The 26,871-nt window shown below is 43.7% G+C and overlaps 1 protein-coding gene across 1 annotated transcript in view; it reads right to left on the bottom strand.

The window, feature by feature from the left end:
• LARGE1 (LARGE xylosyl- and glucuronyltransferase 1) overlaps positions 1-26,871 on the bottom strand; it is a 351,225-nt gene that overhangs the window by 16,985 nt on the left and 307,369 nt on the right. Inside the window, exons 11-12 of the mRNA XM_077339666.1 lie at positions 15,960-16,123; positions 6,966-7,244 (exon numbers count right to left, since the gene is read on the bottom strand). Of these exons, the coding sequence (XP_077195781.1) occupies positions 6,966-7,244; positions 15,960-16,123 (443 nt within the window). The remainder of the gene's footprint in view (positions 1-6,965; positions 7,245-15,959; positions 16,124-26,871) is intronic.

Raw genomic sequence — 26,871 nt, 5'->3', positions numbered from 1 at the left:
TCATTTTGGCTTAGAGCTCTCTTTGCACATGACAACAGAAGAAAGACGGATGGGTGTTCTGAGCTCGGCTTTCTACATTATGCCCAAAGAAGACTCATATCTCCGCCTGTAGATGGAAGCACAGCATCTCTCATATATGAGTAAGTTCTGCTCCATGAGAGACTAGGAAGTCCAAACTATTCATCTGGCGATTTTGGGGGATTATTTATATGGGTTTCTATTACTGTCAGCTATTGAGGTATAAAGGCACAGCAGATTTCCTTTTTAAAAAAATCAAGCGTCTTTCTTCAAAGTCCTTGACTTGTTTTTTGAAACTGGTGTTTTGTGTAGTTTCCTATCCGATGATCTACCTTTTTTTATAACAGCCAGAGAGAGAGAGAGAGAGAGAGGGAGAGGGAGAGAGAGCGCAAGGGGAATGAGAATGAATTACTGATCAAACTTTGTTTTGTACATTTCTAACATGTTCCCGTTTGAGCCCACTGGTCTGTTCCTTCCTGCTCAGGCTCACACAGAATACAGATGATGAAACGAAGACTTGACGAATTCAGTCTACTGACACTATCTGATCCAGGTTTTCCACTGCTGATCTTCCTGCCCTGGCTTTGGGCATGTGCAGCATCCCACAATACAAATCCCACCACAAGCCTTTGATCCTGGCTACACAGAACCTCACAGCCACTCCCAGGTTAGGCAGCAAAGATTCCATAAGGGGATAGAGTGTTGTAGATGGGAGGGCAAAAATATTTTATTCTAATGTGTTACAGCATAAACTAATATGGCAGGCCTTGTTCAGCCTCCATGGAGATATGTCCATCCAGGAGGCTCTTGATCCCAACTGCCCTCTCCAAGCCTCTCAGGTTGCTTGTCTCTTCATTCTCATCCCAGCCCCTTGATGCCAGGATGCTATGCTCCTGCCATGATTTATATAGGCTTAGTTAGCTAGTTAGCCATCTTGGGGTCTGTTAGTTTATCTAGCCCGTTTGTCATGTTTTATTACCTCTATGCTCTGGTCAGTTCTTCCTGCATTCACACTTCTCCTCCTCCATCTCCAATCCCCTCTGGAATGCAGCCTTGGGATCTCCCTATCTGGTTGTTGTGTCTGTTTAAAGTCTTCCCGCATCTTTGCCTCAGTTTTGACAAAGTTTTTTTGAGAGTGCTTGCTTGCTCCGAATAAAAAAATTCTTTTGCATTAAGTCAAAGGTTTGCTTTTCTGAGTAATGAAGATCCTCACACTCAAGTTGTTTTGTTTCCTCATTCTCATCTGCTACCTTCTTTTCTAGCTGCCAGTTGCAACTTTTCCTTTGGGCTTTCCAGCTCCATTAGCCTATCTGTGCTCTCTTCCCCTCACTCTGGTTCCCTCTCCTCTCCATTGCCCAACTCTGAGTCCTCATCCTGACTATATTCTGCCCAGTGTGCCCAGTCTGGTGTTACCTTCTGGCTCTAACCACCTAAACACCCCAGGCCTCCTAATTCATATTTGCCTAGCTCCCACTCCCCAGTGCCTCCTCTTCAGATCTCTCTCCCTGGCTCTGCCTATGCATTGATTTCCCATGCTATTCTCATTTCAGCAAGGTTATGAAAGCTCCCATGTCCTCGAGAGCGAGTCTGGGGCAGTATGTAAAGAGCAGCAGACTCTAATCTGGAGAATCGAGTTTGATTCCACATTCTTCCTCATGTAGCCAGCTGAGTGACCTTGGGCTTGTCACAGTTCTCTTGGAACTATTCTTGCAGATCAGTTCTATCAGAGCTTTCTCAGCTGCACCTACCTCACAGGTTGTCTCTTGTGGGGAGAGGAAGGGAAAGGTATTTGTAAACCACTTTGGGGACTCTTTAGGTAGTGAGAAAGGAGGCATAAAAAGCCAGCTCTCTCTCTCTCTTGACAGAGGGTCAGGGAGGCCAGTAGTGCGGGGCACCTTCATCTACATTTAGGCATGCAGAATCATCAGCTAATGCAACTGCTCAACTGCTCTGGAAATGTGGATTCCTATGGCAGACACAGATTTCCTTTCAGCCAGCTGAGTCTCACAAATAACTGTTCTTCCAAGCTGTCTACTTGTGCATCTTGACTGCACAATTCAAGCTTCAGTTGTACAGTCATGCTTATGAAATTATCTTTCTCCATAGAGTTGCTAACCTCCAGATCAGGCTATCTCAACCAGGGTTTCATGAAACTCAGGGGTTTCTTGACGGCCCTGGAAGGGTTTCCCGAACGGGTGGGAGTTAATTGATTTTTACATATTTTTAAATTTTTTTAACGTTTGATACGATCATATACAGTCATGCCAACCTGTTACTCCCCTCCCAAAATGTTCAATGGTGGGCCTGGAGGGGTGGGAAGTGGAGGGGCCCCAGGTGGATGTGTCCACAGCTCTGCTTCCTAACCATATTCTGAATGATCATGCCACTTCTGGGGTTTCTCGAAGCCTGAAGACTGTTCCAGGAGTTTCTCAATGGTAAAAAAAACTGACTCTGGGTGATCATTGGAGATCTCTTGGGATTATAACTGATCAAGTGACAGAGATCAGTCTGGAGAAAATGGCAGCTTTGGAAGGTGGACTCTATGCCATTATACGGTAATTATGCCGTATTGAAATCCCTCCCCTTCTCAAACCCCACCCTCCTCCAGCTCCAGCTCCAGCTCCAAAATCTCCAGCTATTTCCCAACCCAGAGCTGGAAACCCTATATCTTTACCATGGTCTTATCCCCTCTACAAAGGAAATTTGATGAACTGTTGTTTTCAGCAGCACAGCAGGCATTAGGAAGCTATAGGTAAAGGTATCCCCTGTGCAAGCACCGAGTCATGTCTGACCCTTGGGGTGACGCCCTCCAGCGTTTTCATGGCAGACTCTACGGGGTGGTTTGCCAGTGCCTTCCCCAGTCATTACCGTTTACCCCCCAGCAAGCTGGGTACTCATTTTACGGACCTCGGAAGGATGGAAGGCTGAGTCAACCTTGAGCCGGCTGCTGGGATCGAACTCCCAACCTCATGGGCAAAGCTTTCAGGCGGCTGCCTTACCACTCTGCACCACAAGAGGCTCTAGGAAGCTATAAGTTATATTGAAATGTTATGGAATTTCCCTTCAGTTATGTAGACTTTGTGATTCCCAGGAGTCTTCTGGCTCTGGTACAAAACAGAACTGGATCATTGCTCTGCAATAAGAATAATAAAAAACCCTCTATCTTCAGATTCATGTAGGGATTTTCTGTCCAAATTTGAGTTATGTTGAGGAGACTTATGAACTCTTTTAGTTGATTTTCCCTTTTCCCTTTGAACAACATTTTCATTTGGGGCGTTTATTACCACCACACACACACTGTATATTTTGCCTTTTTCTAATCGAGCACAGCTAAGAGTGTTTTTAATTTATGTTATGCACTGTGCTGACTGAAGTAGAAAGATTTATGCAGCTGCTGCCAGAAAGAACATTTAATACGGAGCAAGTGATAAATCTGGGTACATCCTGGAATGCTCCTTATTCCTACATACAATGCCTCAGAAGATCACTTCATGGGCTACACATAAATATGCACTTCGCAGTGGCCCTCTGCACTTCTCAAACTCTGAAAGAAACTATCTGCTGAAGAACCTTATGGTCACTTTAAAAATATCTTCAAAATGTGCTTGAAGAAAACAAAACGTTGGTTTTTATACCCTGCTTTTCTCAAAGCAGCTTATAATTACAATCACCTTCTGTTCCTCTCCACACAACAGGCACCTTGTGAGGTAGGTGTGGCTGAGAGCATTCTGAGAGAACCCTGAGGGGCCCAAGGTCACCCAGCAGGCTTCATGCAGAAAAGAGGGGGAATTAAACTGACTATTGGGCCATGATAACATGCTGGCTCTCTTAAATAACATTTACACATATGACCGGAATGCCTGTTGAGAAGGAAGATGATGGAGGTATAAAATGGACAAGGGACCATGGCTCGGTGGCACACAGCACACATAGCTTTGATTCACAAGGTCATAGTCACAATCCATAGACACCTGAGGCCTTGGAGGGTAATGCCAGTCAGAGAAGATAAAGCTGGACCAATGGACTCAGTCAAGGCAGCTTCCAGATTTCTCTCCCCTTCTGAGTTTTACCCTCATGACAGTTCAATAAAGTGAGTGGGAGGGGACCAAGACCCCTCAGTGAGCTTCATGGCAGTGGAAATTTGAACCAGGTCTCCTGTCTCTAACAACTGCAATACACTGGCTTTCATTGTATGACTGCAGACAAGGACAGACAAACAGGAATGCCATTTCTTGGGGTTTCAACTAGGGCTAGGAGATGTCTGGAGATTTGGGGGTGGAGCCTGGGGAGGATAGAAGAAGAAGAGGGTTGGTTCTTATATGCCACTTTTCCCTACCCGAAGGATGAACAAAGCGGCTTACACTCGCCTTCCTATTCCTCTCCCCACAACAGACACCCTGTGAGGTAGGTGAGGCTGAGAGAGCCCTGATATCACTGCTCAGTCAGAACAGCTTTATCAGAGCCATGGCGAGCCCAAGGTCGCCCAGCTGGTTGCATGTGGGGAAGCGCAGAATCGAACCTGGCATGCCAGATTAGAAGTCTGTACTCCTAACCACTACACCAAACTGATACAATGCCACAGAGGCCCCTCTCCAAAGCATCCATTTTCTCCAGGGGACCTGATCTCTTTAGTCTGGAGATCAGCTATACGTCAAAGGGATCACCAGGTCCCACCTGGAGACTGGCATCTCTACTCTAAATGCATGACCCCAATTCACCAACTAAGAATTAACTCCTTCACTCCTGCATAAATTTTGCTTTAATCATTTCCTTCTAACCCAAAAGTACTTTCCTATCCTGCACAATGTGCTAGTATTTTGTCTTCTAGAGAAATCAGCCAGGAGGTGGGGTGCAAGAAAACAGACATTTAACAGAAATAATGCTGTAGTTCATGGCCATAATCCCAGAATTTGGAGTGTGCTGTAATACCACTGTAATGCAGTGCTCTAGCAAGGGAGATGTTTACACAATAGTCTTCAGTCATGATGACTGCTCTTCAAGAGATTTTGGGAGACAGATCCCACCTCCTTGCCACTGAAGAATTTGATTTACATGGTTGCATATTCAGACTGGGGGTGGTTTCCAGACTAGAACCTATACAAGCAAACTTTCTCAACTTCCAGAGTGGGAAAATTTATAAGGATACTTCCAGTTTATAGCATGTTAGCATGGTGTCCACAAGAAGGAGCCTGTCAGAGACCATATGAGAGAAATCCCCAGACCTTTATCACAAGCTATACATCCTATAAAGGAGATAATGAAGTCAGCAGTCTTAGACTAATATAATTGACCACTGAATGAGATTGTTGGATTGGGACTAGGAAGGTCTGGCTTCAGATCCCCACTTGCCAGAAGTATAAGGCTTCAAACACAGAGAGAATACAAGGCATATAGTCACTGTCTCCCATGGTAAGAGAGGAGGGAAATGACCTCCACCCTCTAAAACCTCTAGAAGGTTCTGGGACTCTCAGTGGCACAAAACATGTTTGTACACAAGGTTAGCCTCTCCATCCTGCTGCAAATAGACTGCCCTGCGCGAAAAAAAGGTACCTGATCCATGCATTGCATGAAGTAAACCTTGCCCTGAGAAGTATCACTTCTGCTAAATTGAATCTCAGTACTGCATGCTTTGACCATAGCTAGGGCAAGCTGGGATGGGGAAGGAAAAATCTGGGATAGTGGAGATCCCAAGCCCCCTGCTGCCTGATTGCAGAGTACAAATAAGGAACGTCAACACAAAAACAATTGTGCGCATAAATAATGTCATAAGTTTCGGCTCTGTGTTATTTTACCGTATGAAGGTAGGGGATACAAACTCTGTGACATGATACATGGGAACATAAATAGGCAGGGAAAACCCCCCAGTGTGGTGCTCAAGCTAGGAGGAGTGAAAAAAGTTTGGAGAGGCAAAATGAAACAAAAATCCCTTATAAAAGAGAAAGCAAGCTGTGAAAAATTATGGAAGTGAGTTCCTTCGGCTGGCCATATGGTGTCCTCATTGCTCCATTCAGTGGGGTAAGGAAAGCAAAAGCTATTCATTCAGGGAGGCCATGGACACAGAGCGGAGGTCTGAAGACCATGCAACCCAACTTGTTCACATTCCTTGCTACACAATACCCATTTGAAGCCTTCCCTGCTTGGATCACGCCTTCACTTTCAAGCATCAGGTTAACAGGATGTTAGAGAACAACCCCCCCCCCCCCACACACACACATTGCCTGTATTAAAGTCATCCACAAGTGAGTGGAGAATACGGCAGAAATATTTAGTTCATCCATTCCACTTCCATGCTAATACGGGAATATTGAGGTGATCTGTTTTCTAGAACATGATTAGGAAAACAGAACACCAGCATCTCTGAGCCAATATTTTTCTGTCTAGTGATTTTTCTTCTGAACACTTAACCAGGGTCTCCTGGGATTGGGGATAGTGGCCTAGAATGCTCTTAAGTAATGGATTGGGTCAGGTTTGGGTCCCTGAAACTCAAAGTACCACTTTAGGTATAGACATAACAGTCTGATTCTCACAGCTAACTTTATTTTCTGTTCCCTATACTACTCTGGAGCTGGGAGGATTTAGCTCCTCTTTCTGGCTAGATCCCCTTCACAATGTTAAACTGAACTCAGTTAGGAATGTGCAATTCAGCTTGGTTCAGCCACCTTGGCGATCACCGAAGCCTAAGGCGGCACATAGGAGGCCAGTGCCATGGTGTGGAGAGGAGGGGCGGTGGCGGTGTGCCATCCAGCGGCCGCCAGCTGGTGTGCCACCACTGCCCTGCTCTCCGCACTGTGGTGCTGGCTTCCCACGTGCCACCTCGGGTGATCGCCAAGGCGCCTGAACCAATCCGAAGCACACATCCCCAGTTTAAAGTGCTTCCTTTCAGGCTGATGCTTATACACAATGAGTTTATACTCTGAATCTATATGCACGATCACTTCCCACGTTACCTGAGGTACTCGTAGAGTCCATACATAGGCAAGAAGTCAATGTCCGATAGGAACATGTAGGGTGTACTGATATGTTTCATTGCCACATTCCGCAGGAGGTTCACTGGGTAGAACTGGCCCTCTTTGTATACTATGTGGTACCCGACATTGTGGCGGCTCATGAGGACCTCCGAGCCCTGGGCATAGCGCAGAAACTGCTGGGCCTCTGCATCGGAAAGATAGAGTGCCAGGCTGATAGGTCCTTCCCAGTGTTTGCAGATGGCTTCAAGCATCTGGAGCCTGAAAGAAGAAAATATCGGTCAAAAAGGGAATCTTCTAGTTCTCTGCCTCTTTATGAAGGTATGCACAGCTGTAGTGAAGACAGAAGGCCTAGAAATACAGCATTTGCTTTCTGCGGCTTTATTACAAAGTTGGATACTCTGGAAGGCCAAGTCAGCAAGCCAAGAAAAGGTGCGAGGCATTCTATATTTTCTTTATTATGAAACATACTGGCTTCAAGATTTTGTACCTTAACCAACAAAGAAGGAGGGAAACAGAAGGAGCAGATGAGTACCATGGAATACTAGGAGAGACAAAATCCCCTTTCACTATTTTCAGGCTATGAAAACATTTGAGCCATAAAATGGGACAGAATGAGTACATTGTTTACTCCATACTGTTTATTATGCCTGCAAACCAAGCAAATGCAATCTTTGGCCAGTGTTGTGAAAAAACCAGAGTGGGTCAAATCAGGTGGTGAAATCTATGTGTCACTCAAGTACAATTTTCCCCCCAATAGTCATTATGAGCTTGTGAAATGAAGGATTAACAACCCAGAACCATGAATTATACCATCTCAAGCAGGGGGGAAAATAAAACATACACATTCAAAATGTGCTCTTTTCATGACGTGTCTCCAATAGAGGGGTCACGGATACGGTGGTTGTTTTAAATGCACTGCTGTTAATTACTGCAGTAGTGAATCTGAGCACCTGATTAGTTCCCCGGGAAACCATTTCCACTCTTATCAGACTCATTTTAAAGGCCTGGTGATGAAGCTCTGAATGCCTCTGAGAGGATTCTCAGGATGCTTGCGTTCTTCAGCTAAACAATCGTCATCCCACTCTCTCTTGTTTTGATTTGTTGACATGAGGTTGGCTTCTTCAAGTCTGCATCTGCAGTGTGGCCCACTGTTTGCTAGACACGTTGTCATTTCAGAATACTGACATGTACTCCAGCAGCCTTCCACGCTCAAGCTCACAATTCACTTTTGCAGAGAAGCGTGGCCCTTCCTGTATTCCAGGGGGATCACACCAGCTGCGATGGCTTGCCACCTGCTGTAAGAATCCCACCTCCTCTGATTCATGCCCAAATATTTACCAATATACTTGCAGGCATGACTCAGGGAATTAAAAAAAAAAGTGTGTTATTACTCCACAGACTTAAAAATATATATATAATGAAAGAATTCTTTCATTACCTTGTTAAAATGATTATTTAGTTATCCTCGGCTGCAGTACTTCGGGGAGCCCTACTTAGATTGTTAATATTTACTTACGACATTTATTGGTTGTTGTTAACTGGGAAATTCACAAGAATAAAATTTATATTGAATATCTGTTTCAACATTCATACTGGCAGTTTATCACTGATTTACTATGAAACCTCTTGTTAAACATGTCCCTGGGTCATACAGTTCACACTTGACAAGTCACAGCTTGGTGTTACAGTAATGCTCTCCCCTGAGATGTATAGAATGCTCTTTAAGGCACTTTCTCTTGAGATGCCTGAAAAGTCATTGAGGATGTTGGGACAGAGGGCAGCCCAGAAAGTTTAAGGGGTAGTGCTCTTTCCCAAGGCAACTTCATCCAAGTTTCCATTCTCCTAGGCAGATTCTGTGCAAGTTCCCTTGGAAGCATTACCAACAGATTACACCAGTTTATGTCCAAACCAGGATTTTTTTCTCATCAAGCCACAGCCAAATTATGATGAGCCCGTTGGGTTATCCAGGCACGAGACGTTCAGAGGTGGTTTGCCATTTCCTGCTTCTGAGTTGCAATTCTGGAATTCCTTGGTGGGCTCCCATTCAAATTTAGTATAATTAACATGTAACACTGTACAGCAGCAGTGACTAGAAGCAACTCTGTGCAATTCTGTGCAAAGTTATTCTACTCTAAGCACGTTTTATGGGCTTAGGTCTACTGAAGTTACTCTGCACAGGGCTACATCCAGGCATACCCAGCAGTTCCCCATAAACATAGCTCCATAATCATGAAAGGAGGTCTTAGCTGCTAACAGACATTGTAAAGTAAGGATGCCAGCCAAACTTTTGAAGCTGGTCCTCCCAGCATATAGGTGCCACAAGAGAGAAGGCCTTGCTCCACAAGGTAAAGTCTACACTTCTTCTATATGGGTTTAAAGGAAGGGATAGCAGAATTTTAATTTATACAGATCTGGCTGCTGAACAGAAGTGAACTGTATAATTCTTGATGTGGTTGTGGGCCTAGCCTCCTGATATTTAAATGCACGTGAAGGCTCATGGATCAAACCTGTCCTGGTTTCCAGCCTGGAAGTGAAACTATTGTGGAGAAAGTGGCATTTGTGGCAGAACTTGTTGGCGGGCAGGGCCACTGGGGAGGGGACTAGCAGGGCAAAATTCCCAAGGCCTATTTAGGGTCACTGGAGTTGAGCAAGTCATGAGATTTATTTCATAAAATGTTTTGGCTGTGTCTGGATGGAGATCTTGCGATCCAACAGGAATCGTTCTCTGGCATTACTTAGTGGTTCTCAAGTAATGTTTGTTGCATAGCATTTATGGACATCTGTTTTATCGGGCTGCAGTGCTGTATCAAATAAAATTTCAATTTGAATTAGTGGTTCTCAGCCACCTTCCTAGAAGGTTACTGTAGATAGTGGCTCCTTAAGAACTATCCTCTAACTATGGTATGTGAATCTTCAGTGAAACAAACAAGGTGAAAGGCAAGGAACATTTCCAAGGAGGGGGGGGGGATGTACTGGGTTGCCTACATGTGCCTGCAGTTAAGGGGCTTCTGTTCATGCAGCTGATTGGCATTTTGGAGGAGAAAAATGAAAAACAAAGAAAAGGCCAGAGACACACATTTTCCACATGCAATACTGACTTCAAACCTTCCTGAGTCATAGCCCGCAAACTCAGCAGAGACAATACTAGCCTAGAGGAACCATAAAGATGTGAGCAAGGGCTTACTAAACCAAATCTCATCTTTCATTAATCTAGCGAGAAAAAAGAAAAACAGAACTCAGCCAGACATTTTATTCTGAAATCACACACACACACACACACACACAAAACCAGACTCAGCAGTCAGATTGCCTTCCCTGTCTCCTGAATCCCTTGGAGTAGATCTTTGCCTCATCAATATTTATACGAGGCACCAGAAGATTTTTCTTCATCACAGTAATCAAAGGAAATAATAATTTTTCCTCTCCCACAGCCTCTCCGAAGCTGTGTAGTAGAAAGGGACAACATGTTCCAACTGGCAAATATAAATTCCGATTTCAACATTAATAGTTTTCCCCTGCACTTCTGCATGATCCTGATGCCATCCCAGACAGTATAAAGCTTTCCCCCCAGATGCCAGAGATTAGTTTCGCTAGTATATACCTGAATCATTATTTTCTTTTTTATCTATTATTGAAACAAAGGTTATTATCGGCTGTGACACACAGTTAAATTAGAAACAGGGATCGATGGGGGGGGGGGAGAAATCTAAAAGAGGCATGTGAAAAGCTTTGGGCAACCGATGACGGGAATCATAAATAAAAGATCTGCTGCTGTTAAGCGATATGGAAAAGAAGAGTGAGTTTCTCTTCCACTTATGCAACAGAAAGCAATCAATCGGCAGAGGCGGATGAAACTGAATTCAGATAAAGTTCACAACTGCTCTGTGGTAAACAGGGGGAAAGTTCAGTGGAGTCCCCAGGTGTTTCTAGGGCATCTGAAATGTTATAACAGAATTGCGGGCAGAAATGGAAGGATGGAAGGTTGCCACCTGGTGGGGCAGGTTGCTTAATCAGTCGGTATCAGTCTAGCAGCTATTCCTGTTCCAAATGGACCAGTGTTCCATTTGGACCAAATGGACCAGAAAGGTGGCAGCTGTCAGACTGCTGATGATCTGGAGAGGCAAGAGTCATTTCCTGGGACCCTTCCTCTGTGTCTGGGGAAGGAGCAAGCTTTGCATTCATAATTCTCCATATTTGATCCTGATTTCTCAGGTAGCAGGTCCTGGAAAAGACCTCTTCCTGCCCGAGATGCTGCTGATTAGACAATAGCTAGAAAGGAGCAAGAATGTGACTGGGTATAACTTACCTTCATATTGCTCCTGGATGGCCTGGGCCAATCTGATTTTGTCAGATCTCAGAAGCTAAGCGAGGCTGGCCCTGGTACTTGGATGGAAGATCACCAAGGAAGTCTTGGGATGCTATGCAGAGACTATCAAAGCAAGCAATGGCAATTGCTCTTGGGGAGAGTATTTCACAGGAAGATCACTGATAGGGTAGGAAGGGATGGTGGGACTCCCTCCTAGTGTTCCTCTCTAAAGCTAAAGGTAAAGGACCCCTGTGCAAGCACCGAGTCATGTCTGACCCTTGGGGTGACACCCTCCAGCGTTTTCATGGCAGACTCAATACGGGGTGATTTGCTAGTGCCTTCCCCAGCCATTACCGTTCCTCTCTATCCCAAGCCAAATTATTTGTGCCATGGTATTCTTTCTCATTATTTGTTTCTTTGCAGTCACTGTTCTTCTGACAGTTTCTTAGTCCAACCTTATACTTGAATAATAAAGGAATATGAATTTCAACCTACTGGTTCATCCTTCAGACTGAAAACAGGTGCAATTTGAATAGATATTGTTAAGTGCACGGGAAACTAAGTATGGCAACATTTCAAAAACAAACAACTCTTCCCTTCTCCAAACCCAGCCCAGATTGATGCCTCTTTCATAGGTGGAGAGCTAATGATGCAATCAAGGAACATTCAAGGGAGGACACAAATAGCATTAAGAACAAATGTAACAAACACCAGAGTATGAATTCCAGCCCTACAGACAGCCTCTTTCCAGAACTGTAAGGCCTGTTGTACTGCCTTGGGCCCTCTTCCCTCACCAATTCCATAACTTTAATGTACTTGAAGAGAGAGGATATTGGGCTTTCTTTGAGATTTTCCCTGATTGCCGTTTCTTTCCCTACTACTAGCAATGGTTACTGGGTCAGCATTGCTCCTTTCCAAGAAGAGGAAGAGGAAGAGGAAGAGGAAGAGGAAGAAGAAAAGGTAGAAGAAGAAAAGGAAGAAGAAGAAGAAAAGGAAGAGGAAGAAGAAGAGGAAGAAGAAGAAGAAGAGTTGGTTCTTATATGTTGCTTTTCTTTACCCGAAGGAGGCTCACAGCAGCTTATAGTCGCCTTCCCTTTCCTCTCCCCACAACAGACACCCTGTGGGGTGGGTGAGGCTGAGAGAGCCCTGATATCACTGCCTGGTCAGAACAGCTTTATCAGTGCCGTGGCAAGCCCCAAGGTCACCCAGCTGGCTGCATGTGAGGGAGTGCAGAATCAAACCTGGCGTGCCAGATTAGAAATCCACACTCCTAACCACTACACCAAACTGGCAGTACTGTTGAAGGGACCTCTGGGGCAATCTTCTGTTTTCTGTTGCCCAAAGCAGCAATTCTTTCAGGCTCCCTGTAGCCATATCAGCAATGACCCTAGCTGTGCAGATGCATTTGTTTGAAATATTTATAAAGTCACCTTTTCTCCCAAACAAATGGGATGCAAGACTGGCTAACATGAGCAAACCTATTTAAAAATCAAGAGAACCGAAAGACAGCAAGCAATTAAAAACAACAGCCAAACTTAATAAATAGTACTTATTTTAAAACATTTCCTTCCCTACCCCTCAAACTGAACAACTGCTATACAACAATCCTGTTCAAAAATTCCAGCCTGGTTTTGCATCAAAGATGAAGTGTGCCTTAATCCTCCTGGGAGACCACTCCATAAGGCCTTGGTGGCTACAGAAAGACCAAGCGACAAAATGAACACAGCATGATGAAGCAATCGCTGAATGCTGTTGTGCAGATCTCAGCTGCTGCACAGGTTTATACGCACAGGCATGGAGAGGCGGAATGGAGTGGAGGAGGCTGAGGTAATGATCTGGTTTATTGAAAATGAAATTGACCTAGGCTTTCTGCTGCTAATAACGCCATGGGCCATTTCATTTGGTCCCTAGTGCCTGAGCTGCACTCACCTGCAAACTCCAGTTATACAAGAATGCTCTCAGAGCCTATTGAAAATGAAATCAACTTAGGCTTTCTTATACGCTGGTTGCCTTTGGTTATATCCATAGTATCACAGGATCCTGGGCTATTGTCATGCTATACAATAACTCGCCTTCTGAATTCAAATCTTGTCACGAGTGACTGCTATAGCACAATATCCGACAATGTGAGGATGTAGTTTCAGAAAATCTCAATAGACTTTGGAGAGCACTCAGTATATATGTCAGCATGCAAGTTCAGTTTCAAGGCAACTGCGGGGCTCTTAGGACTATCTCAGTTAGTAGGTGCGGTTGCCAACTTGTTACGTGGAAACTGGCTAAAGCTGAAGCCATCCCAGATGGAAGACATGTGGCTGGAAAAGACTGAGACACTAGCTGGGAGGTCCCTTCTGAGACTTGATGGTGTCCAGGTAACAGCTGCAGACTCTGGAAAAGCCTAGTGGTATGGTTGGACTCTGCACTATCATTGGAGAAACAAATGTTTTGCCTACGCCTGACTTACCAACTGGTTCCCCATTTGTCTGTGTCCAACTCTGCTACTTTGATCCATCACCTCCAGCCTGGCCTACTGCAATTTGTTTTAGGTGGGGCTGCCCTTGAAAATGCTTTGGAAACTGCAAGTGCTTTCGAATGCAATTGCCAGGCTGCTGATGGGAACACCATGGTCAGCTCATATTACCCCAATTTTGTGGCAGCTGCATCCGCGGCCAATTAGTTTCCAGACTCAATTCAAGGTGCTGGTGTTAACCTTTAAAGTGCTTTATCCTATGGGACTTTCATACCTATAGGAATACCTCTCCAGTTACACCCCCTCGCTGTGCCTCTTTTGGTCTTCTTCTTGGGGCCTCTTGCAGGAGTTCAGCCCCAGGATGGTTTGGTTAGATGTTGCCAGGGGAATGGCTTTCTCAGTTATGGCCCCTATGCTGTGGGATGCAATCTCTGACTGTATACCCTGCAGGACCTGTTTAGTTTCTGCAGGTCTTGCAAGGCTGAATAGTTCTGGCTGGCCTCTGGAAGCTAACCAGATTTTATTGATAGGTTTGATAGTGGCTAAATTATATATATTTATAATTTTTGTTGATTTTTAACTTATTAAGATGTTGTTTAAGCGTTGCAAGTCACCACGAAACCCTCTGGGTGAGTGAAGACTAAAAAACCCCAAATTAATGAATAAATCAAGTCTTGGAATGTGAACTGGAAATCTTGGATGAATCTTCTGGAGTTTCAGTGGTACATCTCTGGAAGAAATCTGTATTTTTTTTTTAGCTGAAACCTGCAGCATTAGATTCAGCACATACTTTCCTACAGCCCTATTGGGTCTCCAAAGGGAGTAGGGATTTTTCAAATCATGGCAAGTCTTGAAATCCAGGCTTCTTTCTGTGTAGGCTCCACTGAAAGAGCATCTACTGTAGCCTCATGTGTTATTGGTATTTGCACCTGTCCTTACCAATGACAATAAAGAACAAAGTAGATGCAACAGCTGTGGGAGGAATTTAATAAAGAAAATGGTTTTACAGAAGATTGCGAAAAACAACTGAAGGGCACAAGAGGAAATAAAAGAGCTAAACACTTCTTTTATTGATTTTTTTAGCTGAAAGAGAGAATCTTCAACCCAAATCAATAAACAACAACAACATACCAACGGTGCATGGAAATTATCATTCTCATCAGAGTTTGACTGGCTTCTGCTCTCTGAATAAAGATGGGCACTCCCATCTTTACAACTTGTGGCCATGCATGAATGCAGAGACTGAAACAGATGCTCAACTGCTGCATTGTTGCCAGCAAAACAGCACTGAGCTGTAGTTCATTCCCTTGAATTAGAATCCTGGAGGGAAAACATACACATGCTCTTCGACTTTCCTAATTCACTGTGGCATTCACACAGAATCTGAGACTCTTTTTCTTTTCTAACTCAAAAGGTTTATGAAGTACATTAGATGTTTCCAAAATTAAAGATCAATAAAACATGCGCTGGTGAGCATGGGGATTGAATGTGCAGGATGTGAACCCTAAGGCATTGGCCAAAGAGTGCCATGGGTTTTGTTAGCTTGTGCTTGTTTCTACACCCATCAGCTGACATTTAGCCAGTCTAAAGAGTCACCCTGTGGAGAAACACTGACCTCTCTGTGTAGTCAACTGGAGGGACAAAGGCACTGCTGTCTGTCAATGCTTGACAGATAAAATTGCTAACTCAGTACAATCTCAGCTCAAAGAATGTTAAAGGATACTCCCCAAGCAGAAAATAGGGGGAAATGTGAAGCACTGTGTAGAGGACAAAAGAGCAAACTCAGTAAGATTTACTAAGATGACTCATACTAAAGAATGGTGTCAAATGATGCAAAACAAAGAAGGAAAAACTCTCAACAAAAATATCTCCTTGAGTCACCAGTCATTGAGAGCCTTCTCCTTCCTGATTCACAGCACAGGAGCCATCTGAATCACAAACATTATCAACAAGGTCAGTTTGGAAGGTGTAACTTTCTACATTGCAGTTTGCACAAATGTCTCCCATTCTGACTCCAGTGTTCTGTTTCCAGGTTGGACAATTGCTTCAGAAGATGACACCTGTTGCTTACTGCCAAAATACCTAAAGTAACTTGTCCCCGGTGAGCTATGGAACCAAGATGGTTTCTCGAATCCCATAGTAGGGTCTAACTGCTCTTTCCTGAGTCCCCTGTGAGAAAGACAAAACAACTACATCTTACCTGTCCATCGAGAGCTGAGCCACCAGTGTTACATCTGTGTTGTCTGGGGCAGACTCATACTCATAGTGTAGAAAATACAAGTGAGTCCGGTGTACCGTGAAACGCTCCCGTCGAAATTCATAGCAGAAGTCATCTTCATCCAGTTCAGACAGTTGTTTTTGAAGCTGCAAAAAATCAAGAGCCACCAAGAGACAAATTATGCCTCTTTTCAATTGAAAAGGCCCCCTACTAATATTGCACCATCTTCATAAGATCCAAATAATTACGCGATGTACCGACATATTATTTTGGACCCAAATGTCCTAAGAACATAAGAAGAGTCCTGCTGGATCAGATCGGTGATCTATCTAGTCCAGCATCCCATTTCACACAGTCAATAATAGGACACAGAGGTTGAGACCTTCCCCTGATGTTGCTTCCTGGCTCTGGGCTTCATGCCTCTGAATGTGGAGATTCCCTCAGTCATCATAGCTAGTAGCCAGTAAACTTATCCTTCATTAATCTTTCTAAGAGAGCCAGTTTGCTGTAGTGGTTAGGAGTGCGGACTTCTAATCTGGCATGCCGGATTCGATTCTGCACTCCCCCACATGATGCCAGCTGGGTGACCTTGGGCTCACCACAGCACTGATAAAACTGTTCTGACTAATCAGCGATATCAGGGCTCTCTCAGCCTCACCCACCCCACAGGGTGTCTGTTATGGGGAGAGGAAAGGGAAGGCGACTGTAAGCCACTTTGAGACTCCTTCGGGTAGAGAAAAGCAGCATATAAGAACCAACTCTTCTTCTTCTTCAAAGGTATCTGTCCTTGCAGCTACCTCCTCATCCTCCTATATTAAGGCCCTACAATAAAATAAAAGGAAGCACTTCACAGAACACTTGCAAAAATATCTTTTCCAAGAATTAAGTACTGGTCACTATAATAATATTGCAATGCATAGAGTCTGTAAGTTGCAGGTGTTAGTTCTAGTTTCAGAGAGATCATGGGTCACCATTTATTTATTTATGCAATTTCTTCACTGCCCCTCCCAGCACAGCCAGCTTGGGGTGGTTTCCAACATATTCCAATAAAACAGTATACGTTCATTAATAAAATACAATATGAATCTCTAATACTAAAACTGTAAAACAATCAATCAGCAAGCTTTTATTGAAATATCAGTATTTCAGTGCTGTCCCATCTCCATTCCAGAATTCAGGGGAGTAGTCACATGGAGGGGAACCCAAACAATGTACTTGGCAGAAGAGCTCCATCTTATAAACCCTGCAGAATTGGGTCAGCTTTGACTAGGCCTTTAGTTCACGGCCTACTTATGCTCTTCCTGGAGACATGTGTCTGGCAGTTGTTGGATCAATAGTTTTACTCAGGTTTTATATTCCCTAATTCCTTGGCAACTCTGTCTTTGTACATCCCTACTGGATCAAGCCTTCCTGAAGCTCCGAGACTTAGATGGGGTCAATGCAAGATTCACAGTCTTGGCAGTGTATCAAACTTTATGGTGTCTGTGGCACCCAGGAAAGGATATTAGCAATCTATACCACCACCTCAGGAAAATTCTTATTACCAAATGACAACTGCAGACTCGTCTTTTCACAAGCCCCTTTTAGGAGGTTCTGCAGGTGCAAGTACTAAGCATTCCAATGGGGCTTGAAAGAGCAAAACAATTTGAGGATCAGATTGCACCTTTTGGCCCAGAACACCCAGCACAAATTGCCTTCGATGACTGACAGCACTAGGAGAGAGAATAAAAAAGGAAAGAAAAGCATGTCTCTTTTCTTCCTATTTTTCACATGTTTTCAAACACAGAAATAGCCATCACCAGCAGACATATCAAATAGATCACTTTGGGCTGATTAGGGGGCTCTTTTGTGACATATGCTACCATAGAGGGTTTGGTAAAGAATGATGGGGCATGGACCCCCAACTTCTCCCAGCCATTGTGTCAGGGGTAACAAATAATGACTTACTTTCAAGCACATAAGTGAAAACGGGGAAAGGCTACTTACTCTGGGCTTAAATTTTATTCTGTAAAGTGCTTCTGAAAGCTCTCTCATTCAGACAACACCTAGCCAGACTCTTACCCAGGTAACTCAGCTTCAGCAATGGCGTATCAACCACTGGCAAAATATCCAGTTTTAAAACCCAGGCTCAGTCTTTTGTCTTTGCCTATGTCAGGCTTTTTCAACCAGGGTTTCTGGAAACCTTGGGGTTTCTTGACGGTCCTGGGAGGGTTTCCTGAATGGGTGGGAGTTAATTAATTTTTAGTATATTTTTCAAAATTTGTTAAACATTTATTGGGTAATATGACCATATATTAGTGGTTCTCAACCTGGGGGCCGGGACCCCTTTGGGGGTCAAATGACCCTTTCACAAGGGTCGCAGCAGGGTGAGCAGCTTGGCCAGGGAGGAGTGCTGCCACTGTTGCTGCTCCGCCTGCAGGCGCTCGGCTGCCAGACCCTCCAGCAGTGCCTCCAGCGCAGTCTCCCGCCAGGCACTCCAGGTGGTGGCACAGCTCGGTGGGACAAGAGGCAGAACTGAACTGAGAAACCCCAGAAAAAAAAACAATTTATATACGATCATGAACAATGGATCTTCACACCATTGGTCAGTTTCGGTTTCTGTGAAAGAACACCTGCATAATTTTATGTTCGGGGGTCACCACAACATGAGGAACTGTATTAAAGGGTCGCAGCCTTTGGAAGGTTGAGAACCACTGCCATATATGATCAGGTTGTCCTGTTTCCCCCCTCTGAAAATGGCCAATGATGAGTCTGGAGGGGGTGGGGAAGGGGACAGCCCCAGGTGGACGTATACACAGCCACGCTTCCCAACCGTATTCTGCACGATCGCACCACTTCAGGGGGTTCTTGAAGCTCGAAGAATGTTTCAGGGGGTTCTCAATGGTTAAAAAGTTGAGAAAGGTTGGCCTATGTAGTATATACTTTTTATATCATTACTGAGATTCCTTTTCTTTTTAAATATGGTTGGATACGATCTCTGCAAACCAGATTAAGGCCTAGAGGTAAGAGAATCAGTTTCCCCATAACTATCTGGAGACCCACGCACATGCACACACAGGCGGACATATAATTGGAACCTAAAGTCCTTTAGGAGACCAAATGTGAAAGAAACCTTACTGCAAATCCTTATACTGGATACAGCCTCTGAGAACTGATCTGCTGGTTACAGTGGTGTACCCTGAGAAAAATGAAGGAAGAAGAATCTTATTGGGGTCTATAGGCTGGGGACCCAGATTGGCTGACTCACTTCCTCATTCCCCATGGGGCAGGAATGGGCCCTGGCAAAATCGGTCACACCCCATTTGGCAGACTTTACTGCAGAATAGGGTGGTTTGAATACACTTGCTAAAACTTCCCCTTCTCTAGTTATTATGCTTATGATGAGCATGGCTTCCTCAGGTCAGCTTATCTCCTGCAAATTCTTTTTAAAAGTGGTATCCTCCATCAAACTCAAAATAAACTCATCTTAAAGGAAGCAAACATTATTACATTTTTGAGTTATCACCGATGAAAAACAACGCTGATCACAACTTCATTCATTTCATTTCCGCCAATGCACAAATGATATCAGATATATTACAGATACAAGCACAGCCAGATATGACTAGATGAAACATCTTAATTTCGTTTCTTGGGAAGATGTTAAAATTTCCCTTATCAGCCCTATTCTTCAGCCTAAGTAAGAGGTGGTTAGAGAAGCTGCACTGCACACCACTTGCTTGAGATACGGTAGCCTCTTCTGTTTTTAATTTCACAAATATCTAAGCAGTATGTTTGCAATTGCAAAGCAGCTGTTATCTAGGTAGCCCCTGAATGATTATCAGATTACTTCAGGCATCTAAACTAAAAGGATTTAACAGCTTAATTATGAGTTAAGGAATAAAGCTAAGGTCTAAATTAGATCTCCCATTACTACAGAGGTTGGAGTCAAAGAAAGAGCTTATTTTATGCCCTGGCATTTTAGTAGCAATTAAAAAAAATGCCAGAAAGGTACAAGTGCAACTTTAATGTTTAAGCAGCACTTTTACACGATAAATGTCATACTACAGGCCAAAGGTAGTCAATTGCTCTATTCTTGGGGCCACTACGCTCCCCAGAGAGTGGTTCACAGTAGCGTACCTAGCCTCTTTGGTGCCTGAGACGGATACCTATTTAATGCCCCCTTCCTGTATTTTTTGTTGTTGTCAAGCCACAGCTGCCTTAGGAGGATCCCAAAGGGCAGAGGCAGCCAAACTGTGGCTCTTCAGATGTCAATGGACTACATTGGGCTGATTTGTCCAAATTTGATTTCCTAAATAGTATCTCTGCGGTACATACTTTCAAGCAGGCTTACTTGCTGGTGATATATGGCTACCTTGAGAAACACACAACAGTTAACTCCTGGTACAATGTTAATATATGATTATTTGCACAGTTGGCAGTGTTGTATTACTGGAAACGTGTATTTTTGATCTATTTTTATGCTTAGCAATGAACTCGACTATGAACAACTCGTATTTATTTCGGTCATTTTGCTTACTACTGGCCTACAGTCATTGCGAGCACTTAAACAGAGCTCTCCTGCATTACATTCCCTTGTAATAGATTTGATATCCCAGATGAACTGTAATCAAGCAGAGATAAAAAAAAAATCCTGAGGTTCGTGCTGAAAATATGGTAGCTATCTTGTTGGGCACAATCAGGTGTTTGCACTTGATTTTTTTTTTGTTCACTTGAACAAGTAAAAATCATGTTTCCAATAATCACCGTGCCATCTATGTGAAAGATGCATGCAGTTAGTTTATATCCACAAGGTGTCTGCTCCATAATTAAATTACGATGCATGACCAGCGAACTGGCAGTATCCGAATGATTCGGGGAAAATAGAGGCATGCTAGTTATGTCGTCACATTATGACTGCAAGAGGTAGTTTAATCCATGGAAGTGGCCTCGTTCTTGAAGCATATTTGGACAAAAAACATCATGCTTCCTCCCCAGCATAGTAAGTTTAAGAATACTTGCATTTTAAAAGAAACAGCCATGCACAAATCAAATTCCATAGCTGTGAAGTAGCAGCTTCTGGATATATTACAATATAATACTTTTACAGGCCCCTTAACTTCTGCTTGCCATTGATCAAGTGAGAAGTAAAACCTCCAGGGAAGGCTTCCCTGAAGTTTAATATCCACAGTCCTTTCCTCTGTGTGGACAGCTGCTTCTACTCTAGAGAGGGCAGACCGAGGCGTGAATACATTCCGCGAATACTTTCATTAAGTTCGGAACATTGCTGATCTCTAGAAACAGCAGTATGTAGAAGCACCACAGAGAAATTTCCCAAACCTTAAAAAAATCGTTTTGCCTGGAAGCAAATTCAACATGTATCCTGAGTTCAGATCAAAGGAACTAGCCTTTGAGACCCGTCTAGACAGACAAGAACAAGCTAGTCCTGGCAGTTGCTTCTAAGTAGTTCCTTGAAGTCTGTTATAAAACCCCTTAATTCACAAGATATGGATGCCCATAAAATATATATTTAATACTAAAGTCTGGCTTGCTGTTCGTGTAACATACTGCAAAATGATATGATTCACCTTCAACTGCCAGAACCCTTCTGCTTACAGCCTTTTATTTCCTCTGAACTACATTTTGCTTTTTTTCTCTCCTGTACCTCCTCCACCCTTCTGCTTAGAGAAAGCACTCAGAAGGTTTTTCAGTCTCTAACCTGCTCATTCCAGCTTCCTGGGATTTTTTGATTGACATGTTCAAAAATGGTGGCCAGAATGCAAAGAACTGCCCAAAGGAAACATGAGCTCTTGTCTTCCAAACACCTGTATCCTAAGCCACCTGTCAAGTCCTGTTTGAAATGGAAAGGACTTTAGAAAAGTGTTGAGATAGGACAGAAGGAATCTTGTGCTCAAATGAAAATAAGATCCATCTGGGCAGGCCTGAAATAACTCTTTGGATCCTAGATGCAGGCTTCATTTGATCAAACATCAAGTTTTACCCCAGCTTTCCACTGCTCTCAGGCCCAAACTATTGTGATTATTCTTCTGTCTTTTCCAGCAGTCACAATTTATTCAAGCTGCTCCCAAAGCAAAAAACACATGTCGCCTTGGGAGCCCGCCCACATGGATCTGTTAGGGAACTCACCAGAAGGGGAAGCTCTCATGCGGCAGGGATCTGCAGCCTGAGCCTTGGCGAGAAGGAGGAGGGGATGATCAAGGGTGGGGGATGGAAAGCTAGCCACTGGGCACAGACAAGCTGGTTGGAGGAGGAGGCACTCAGGGGCAGGACAGCCAACCTGAGTGACACTTAAGCCATGAGACATGCTCCTCCTCCAAGGCCTTACCAGAAATATTAAGTGGAACAGATATGGCTCTTTTTTGCCATTACGTTGCTTACAATCTGAGGAACTGGGTCCAGGGCGAGGGAAGGGGGAAAGACTGCAAAATCTCACCCCCGAGATTCTTTCACATGATCAAGGGCTTGGGCAGACTGATACCTTTGTCTCCTTCCCCCTGACACTCAAGTTTTGAAACATCTCCTCCATTCAGGAGTGTTTTCAACTCCTCATCTGGATGATTCTTTTTTTCATTCACTTAATTTGCAAATAGCATTGCCAGGTCCCCCCCCCCCCCGGCCATTGGCCAGATCCACATTGGAAAACTCTGGAGATCTGAGGATGGAGCCTGGGGAGGACAAGGACATTGGTGGGGCCCAGTGCCAGAGTCCACCCTCCAAAGCATCCAAGGAACTGATCTCTGTAGATGAGCTGAGGGACCCATAGGTCCCACTGGAGGCTGGCATCCCTATTTACCAAGCCTTACGATTCTGCATACCTTGGACACCCCCTAAGTGTACAGACACCTTGTCCCCATAATGCTGCTTTGATTACTGGTCTGGGGAGAAGAAGCAGCCACTTGACTCTTAGCTAGACCGTTTAATTCTATGAGTAGGCCATGGTAATTTCATGAGTAATTTAGAGATTGTGGCTAAGGTGTCCAGGCAGTTAAGGGTCAGGACTCCTCAAATTTTAATATGTGTGTAAAAAGGCAACTTTTGGTAGAGCACCTTTTTTATCTTGAAGGAGCCTGGCAAAATAAGCTGCATCTTCCAACACTCTATAGCCTACACAGCTATGGGCCAACCACACAGTATACCTACCTCCCATCCAGTTAAGTTCTGATGCTCCATGCAGCGCTAAAACATCCTCTCTCTGTGGAGTGCTGGACGTCAACATTAAAAGTAAAAAAAAAAAAAAAAACAGAAGCTTGCAAATAGGAGGGCATGCTGTGCTTTGCTTTTAGGACTTTCACTCAGAGCTCCAACGTCAGCCTCCGAAGCACAGAGCTGCTGTGATTCCTTTCGCTATCTCGTTAAGGAGCAGTTCTCCACCCGGAAACCCAAGGCAGGGGGCTCATCACTCACCGATGGTGAGAAAGGTTGGTGGTCTGATCAAGTTAGGATTTACTTACTTGATTTTGATTCTACAGCATCACAATTCCTAAATCTTATCTGTGGCTTGTGGAAGAAAAATGTAGGTTCGGAGCCTTAGATGTATGTATGCATGTTAAATTTTAGCAAATCTCCAGTTACGGAAAATTATTTCACAGGACGGTCTAGGAAATAAATTTCTGTGAAAGAGGAAATGTTCTGCATCCCCAAAGCTGTCTTTAGGGAAGGAACAGATGTGATGTGGGCGATGTACAATCAGATCTTTTTCCTAGTTGGAACTTGGAAGAGTCTGTGCCCCCCCCCCTAAACTTTTAACTTTTTTTGTTTACATTATTTATAGTCTGTCTTTCTCACATGGACTCAAGGCGCATTATACGTAGTGAGTCTGTACAATCAACAAAACGGGACATTCGGTGACTGTAGAAATCAGGAACCAACCAATATGAACTGAAGCATAGCAAAGGTATTAACAGGACACATTAAGCTAGCCTTTCTCAACTTATTTACTGTTGAGAAACCCCTGAAACATTCTTCAGGTTTTGTAAAACCCCAGAAGTGGCATGATCATGCCGATTATGGTTGGGAAGCAGAGCTGTGAACACATCCACCTGGGGCCTCTCTCCTTCCCACCCCCTATATGCTCATCATTTTTCAGGGACCATTTTTTGGGTAGGTAGGTCAACATGATTACATATGGTCATATCACCCAATAAATATTTAACATATTTTTTTTAGAATCTTAAAAATGAATTAACTCCCACCCATTCAAGAAACCCTTCCAGGACTGTTAAGAAACCCAGGGGTTTCACAAAACCCTGATTGAGAAAGCCTCCATTAAGCATTGCAAACATTACATAACATAACCCTATGTATAGTAAGTTATATACAGCAGTATAGACCATAATTCCTAATAATTTATCCTAGTAAGTTTTTAAACTGTATTGAATAGCGCAACCTTCTTTTGCTGTTGTTTTTTTACATCAGGTTGCAGCTGACTTAGTGTGACCCTGTAGGGTTTTCAAGAAAAGAGACAGGAGTGGCTTGCCCTTGCCTGCTTCTGCATAGCAACCCTAGTGTTGCTTGGAGGTCTCTCATCCAAATGCTAACCAGGGCTGACCCTTGTTAGCTTCCAAGATGGGATGAAATTGGGCTAGTCAGGGTTATTCTGGTCAGGGGAAGCCCTGCTACATGCGCAGAAGGATCTTCTTGAAATAGTCTATTTTGCATACATTGTGGAATGTGCAGTTCTCAACTCTCTGGCATTATTTCTTCCATCTAAATCCATCCTCTCCAAAACAGCTCCTGGTCCTGGGGGTGGGGGTACAGTTACCAGTACAGGACCCGTATTTTTCCTAAATGGGGCAACAGAGGTTGGAGGGGTGGACATGACATGGGTTAAACACCTCCTCTTCCAGCACTGCTGCTCCAATCAAAATTGCCTTTGGATATGACCCAGTGGGTAGGATTTTATCAGCTCTGCCCTTACTAGTGTTGGAATTTGCCAGATCTGTAGTGTGCATGACTGAACAGTGTATGAAGAATATCCAACAGGGAGCACTGGAGATGTGTAGCGAACATATTTAGATCAGGAACTTCCTGGTATTTTCCAAATAATGTCCTGATTATCTCAACTGGAGACTTCTTTTGAGCACACTTCCTCCTTGACTGTCTCAAGAGCAACAGTTAATCAGTTAGACTGTTAGGACTACCTCTCTTCCTTACAAAGTTCTTTCTAATCTCAATAAAGCAATTTACTCTTTAAGCTCCTTTGCCTATTAAACTCTATGGTTAATTAAGAACAGGGCTCCATATCAGCTAGTAACATGCCAGTTCTATCAACTATGACGCTGTCATGCCTTTCATTGCCACACTTTTTATTACCATTGCTCAGCACCTATGCTGCCTGGTCATATAAACACAAGATTTACTAACCACAAAACAATGTGCCAACAAAACCGGAGCTGCTGTGAAAACACCGCAATAAATAGGAGGCCTTTACCACAGAACTGCCTTACAGCTTTTGCTGTGAAATCACAAGTGGGTATTTTAAACAGACTGCTGGAAAATTTTGCACTTTCAAGTAGGCCCTCTCATAATGGAACAGTGGACATAAACATTAAAGGCTGATAGAAGGCTGATAAATAAAACATGATGGTATGCTGTGCCTTTATAGCATTCAGTGAAAACTTGCTTCCTGCATTAAAATAAGAGGGTACAGCAAAGAGGACCCTGGAATTGGGGCCGCAGGGGACGAAGGACAGTGAGAAACAAGTTGGCAGAAATGACCCACCTTTGATCCAAAGGTCGCTAATTGTTTTAGGTTTACTTTTAACTTCCCTCCCACATGTTTGGCAAGGAGTGGTTGTTTTGGAGACATGCAATAAATTTGACTCCTTCTGGTTCTTCGTTTCAGCCCATCGTAACAGAAGGATGGTGGTGTTTCAAATCTACTGCCACTGACATTTTCTGCATGGCATAGTCGATACACAGGGCCTTGGTGGTTCTCATCAGGACTAAAAGTTGGGGTATATATTTTGTAAAGAATAACAATTGTGAATAGTGCACATTCATAGTTTACATTTTACAGATTCCATATTTTAGCTTGAAGGAATCCCTTTCCTTACTAGAAACTTCCCTTTCTGTACCAAAGATCCTCCTCTTTCAGGCTGGCAGGGTGTCTCTCCCTGTCCCAGTTGTAGGACAGGAAAGGAATGGTGAATTCCTTCATTTACATCTGGTTTCTCCGTGGAAAGCAGCTAAACACAAGGACAGCTGTAAACAACATGAGTTTATAATATTGATTAAAATAAGCTGCCACCAATGAACTTTTCAGCATCTCATCTTCAAAGACAAGGATGCCAAGATATCGTTTTTTTCCCCTTTGAAAATCATGACCATCTGTGCACTTGACACAGCTATAACAACTTTTTTCAGCAACCCAGGATGATTTGCATTTCAAGGCATTTAACCCCCACTTCTACATCACCTGCCCTTGCATACACAGAGAATCACACACACACCCCCCATTGTCTTGTGGCACCTTAAAAACTTGAAGCACAAGCTTTTGGGTCCAGAAAAGTTAAATGTCAATAAGTCTGTTAGCCTTGAAGTTGGGCAGCTACTGCAACAGACTAACACGGCTATGCCACAGGAACTGGCAGCTTCACGGGGAGATGTCATTCTTGACATTCAGTAACTGTACCACTTCTCCCTCCTCCTTGTAGCTGTGTCTCTGCATGTCTTTAGCTGGCTTTCAATACTTGCATTTTTCTTTATAAATAGCATCTGAATAGGGGAACTGATTCAGATCTGCACTGTGTTGCAGTGTGTGTGAGAGAGGACCTTTCCCCCTGTGGTTTCTTCCCATCATGAAGTGGCACAAGAAATCAACTATTTGCCATGTTGGAGGAAACATATATAGGCACTTTGTGTATTGGCTGTTTCTTTGTCTGTAGCATATCCT

This window comes from Paroedura picta, chromosome 5 (genome assembly GCF_049243985.1).
Source record: "Paroedura picta isolate Pp20150507F chromosome 5, Ppicta_v3.0, whole genome shotgun sequence".
Taxonomy (NCBI): domain Eukaryota; kingdom Metazoa; phylum Chordata; class Lepidosauria; order Squamata; family Gekkonidae; genus Paroedura; species Paroedura picta.
The sequence above is the reverse complement of the archived record's forward strand: the minus strand, read 5'-3'. Positions and strand labels throughout refer to the sequence as shown.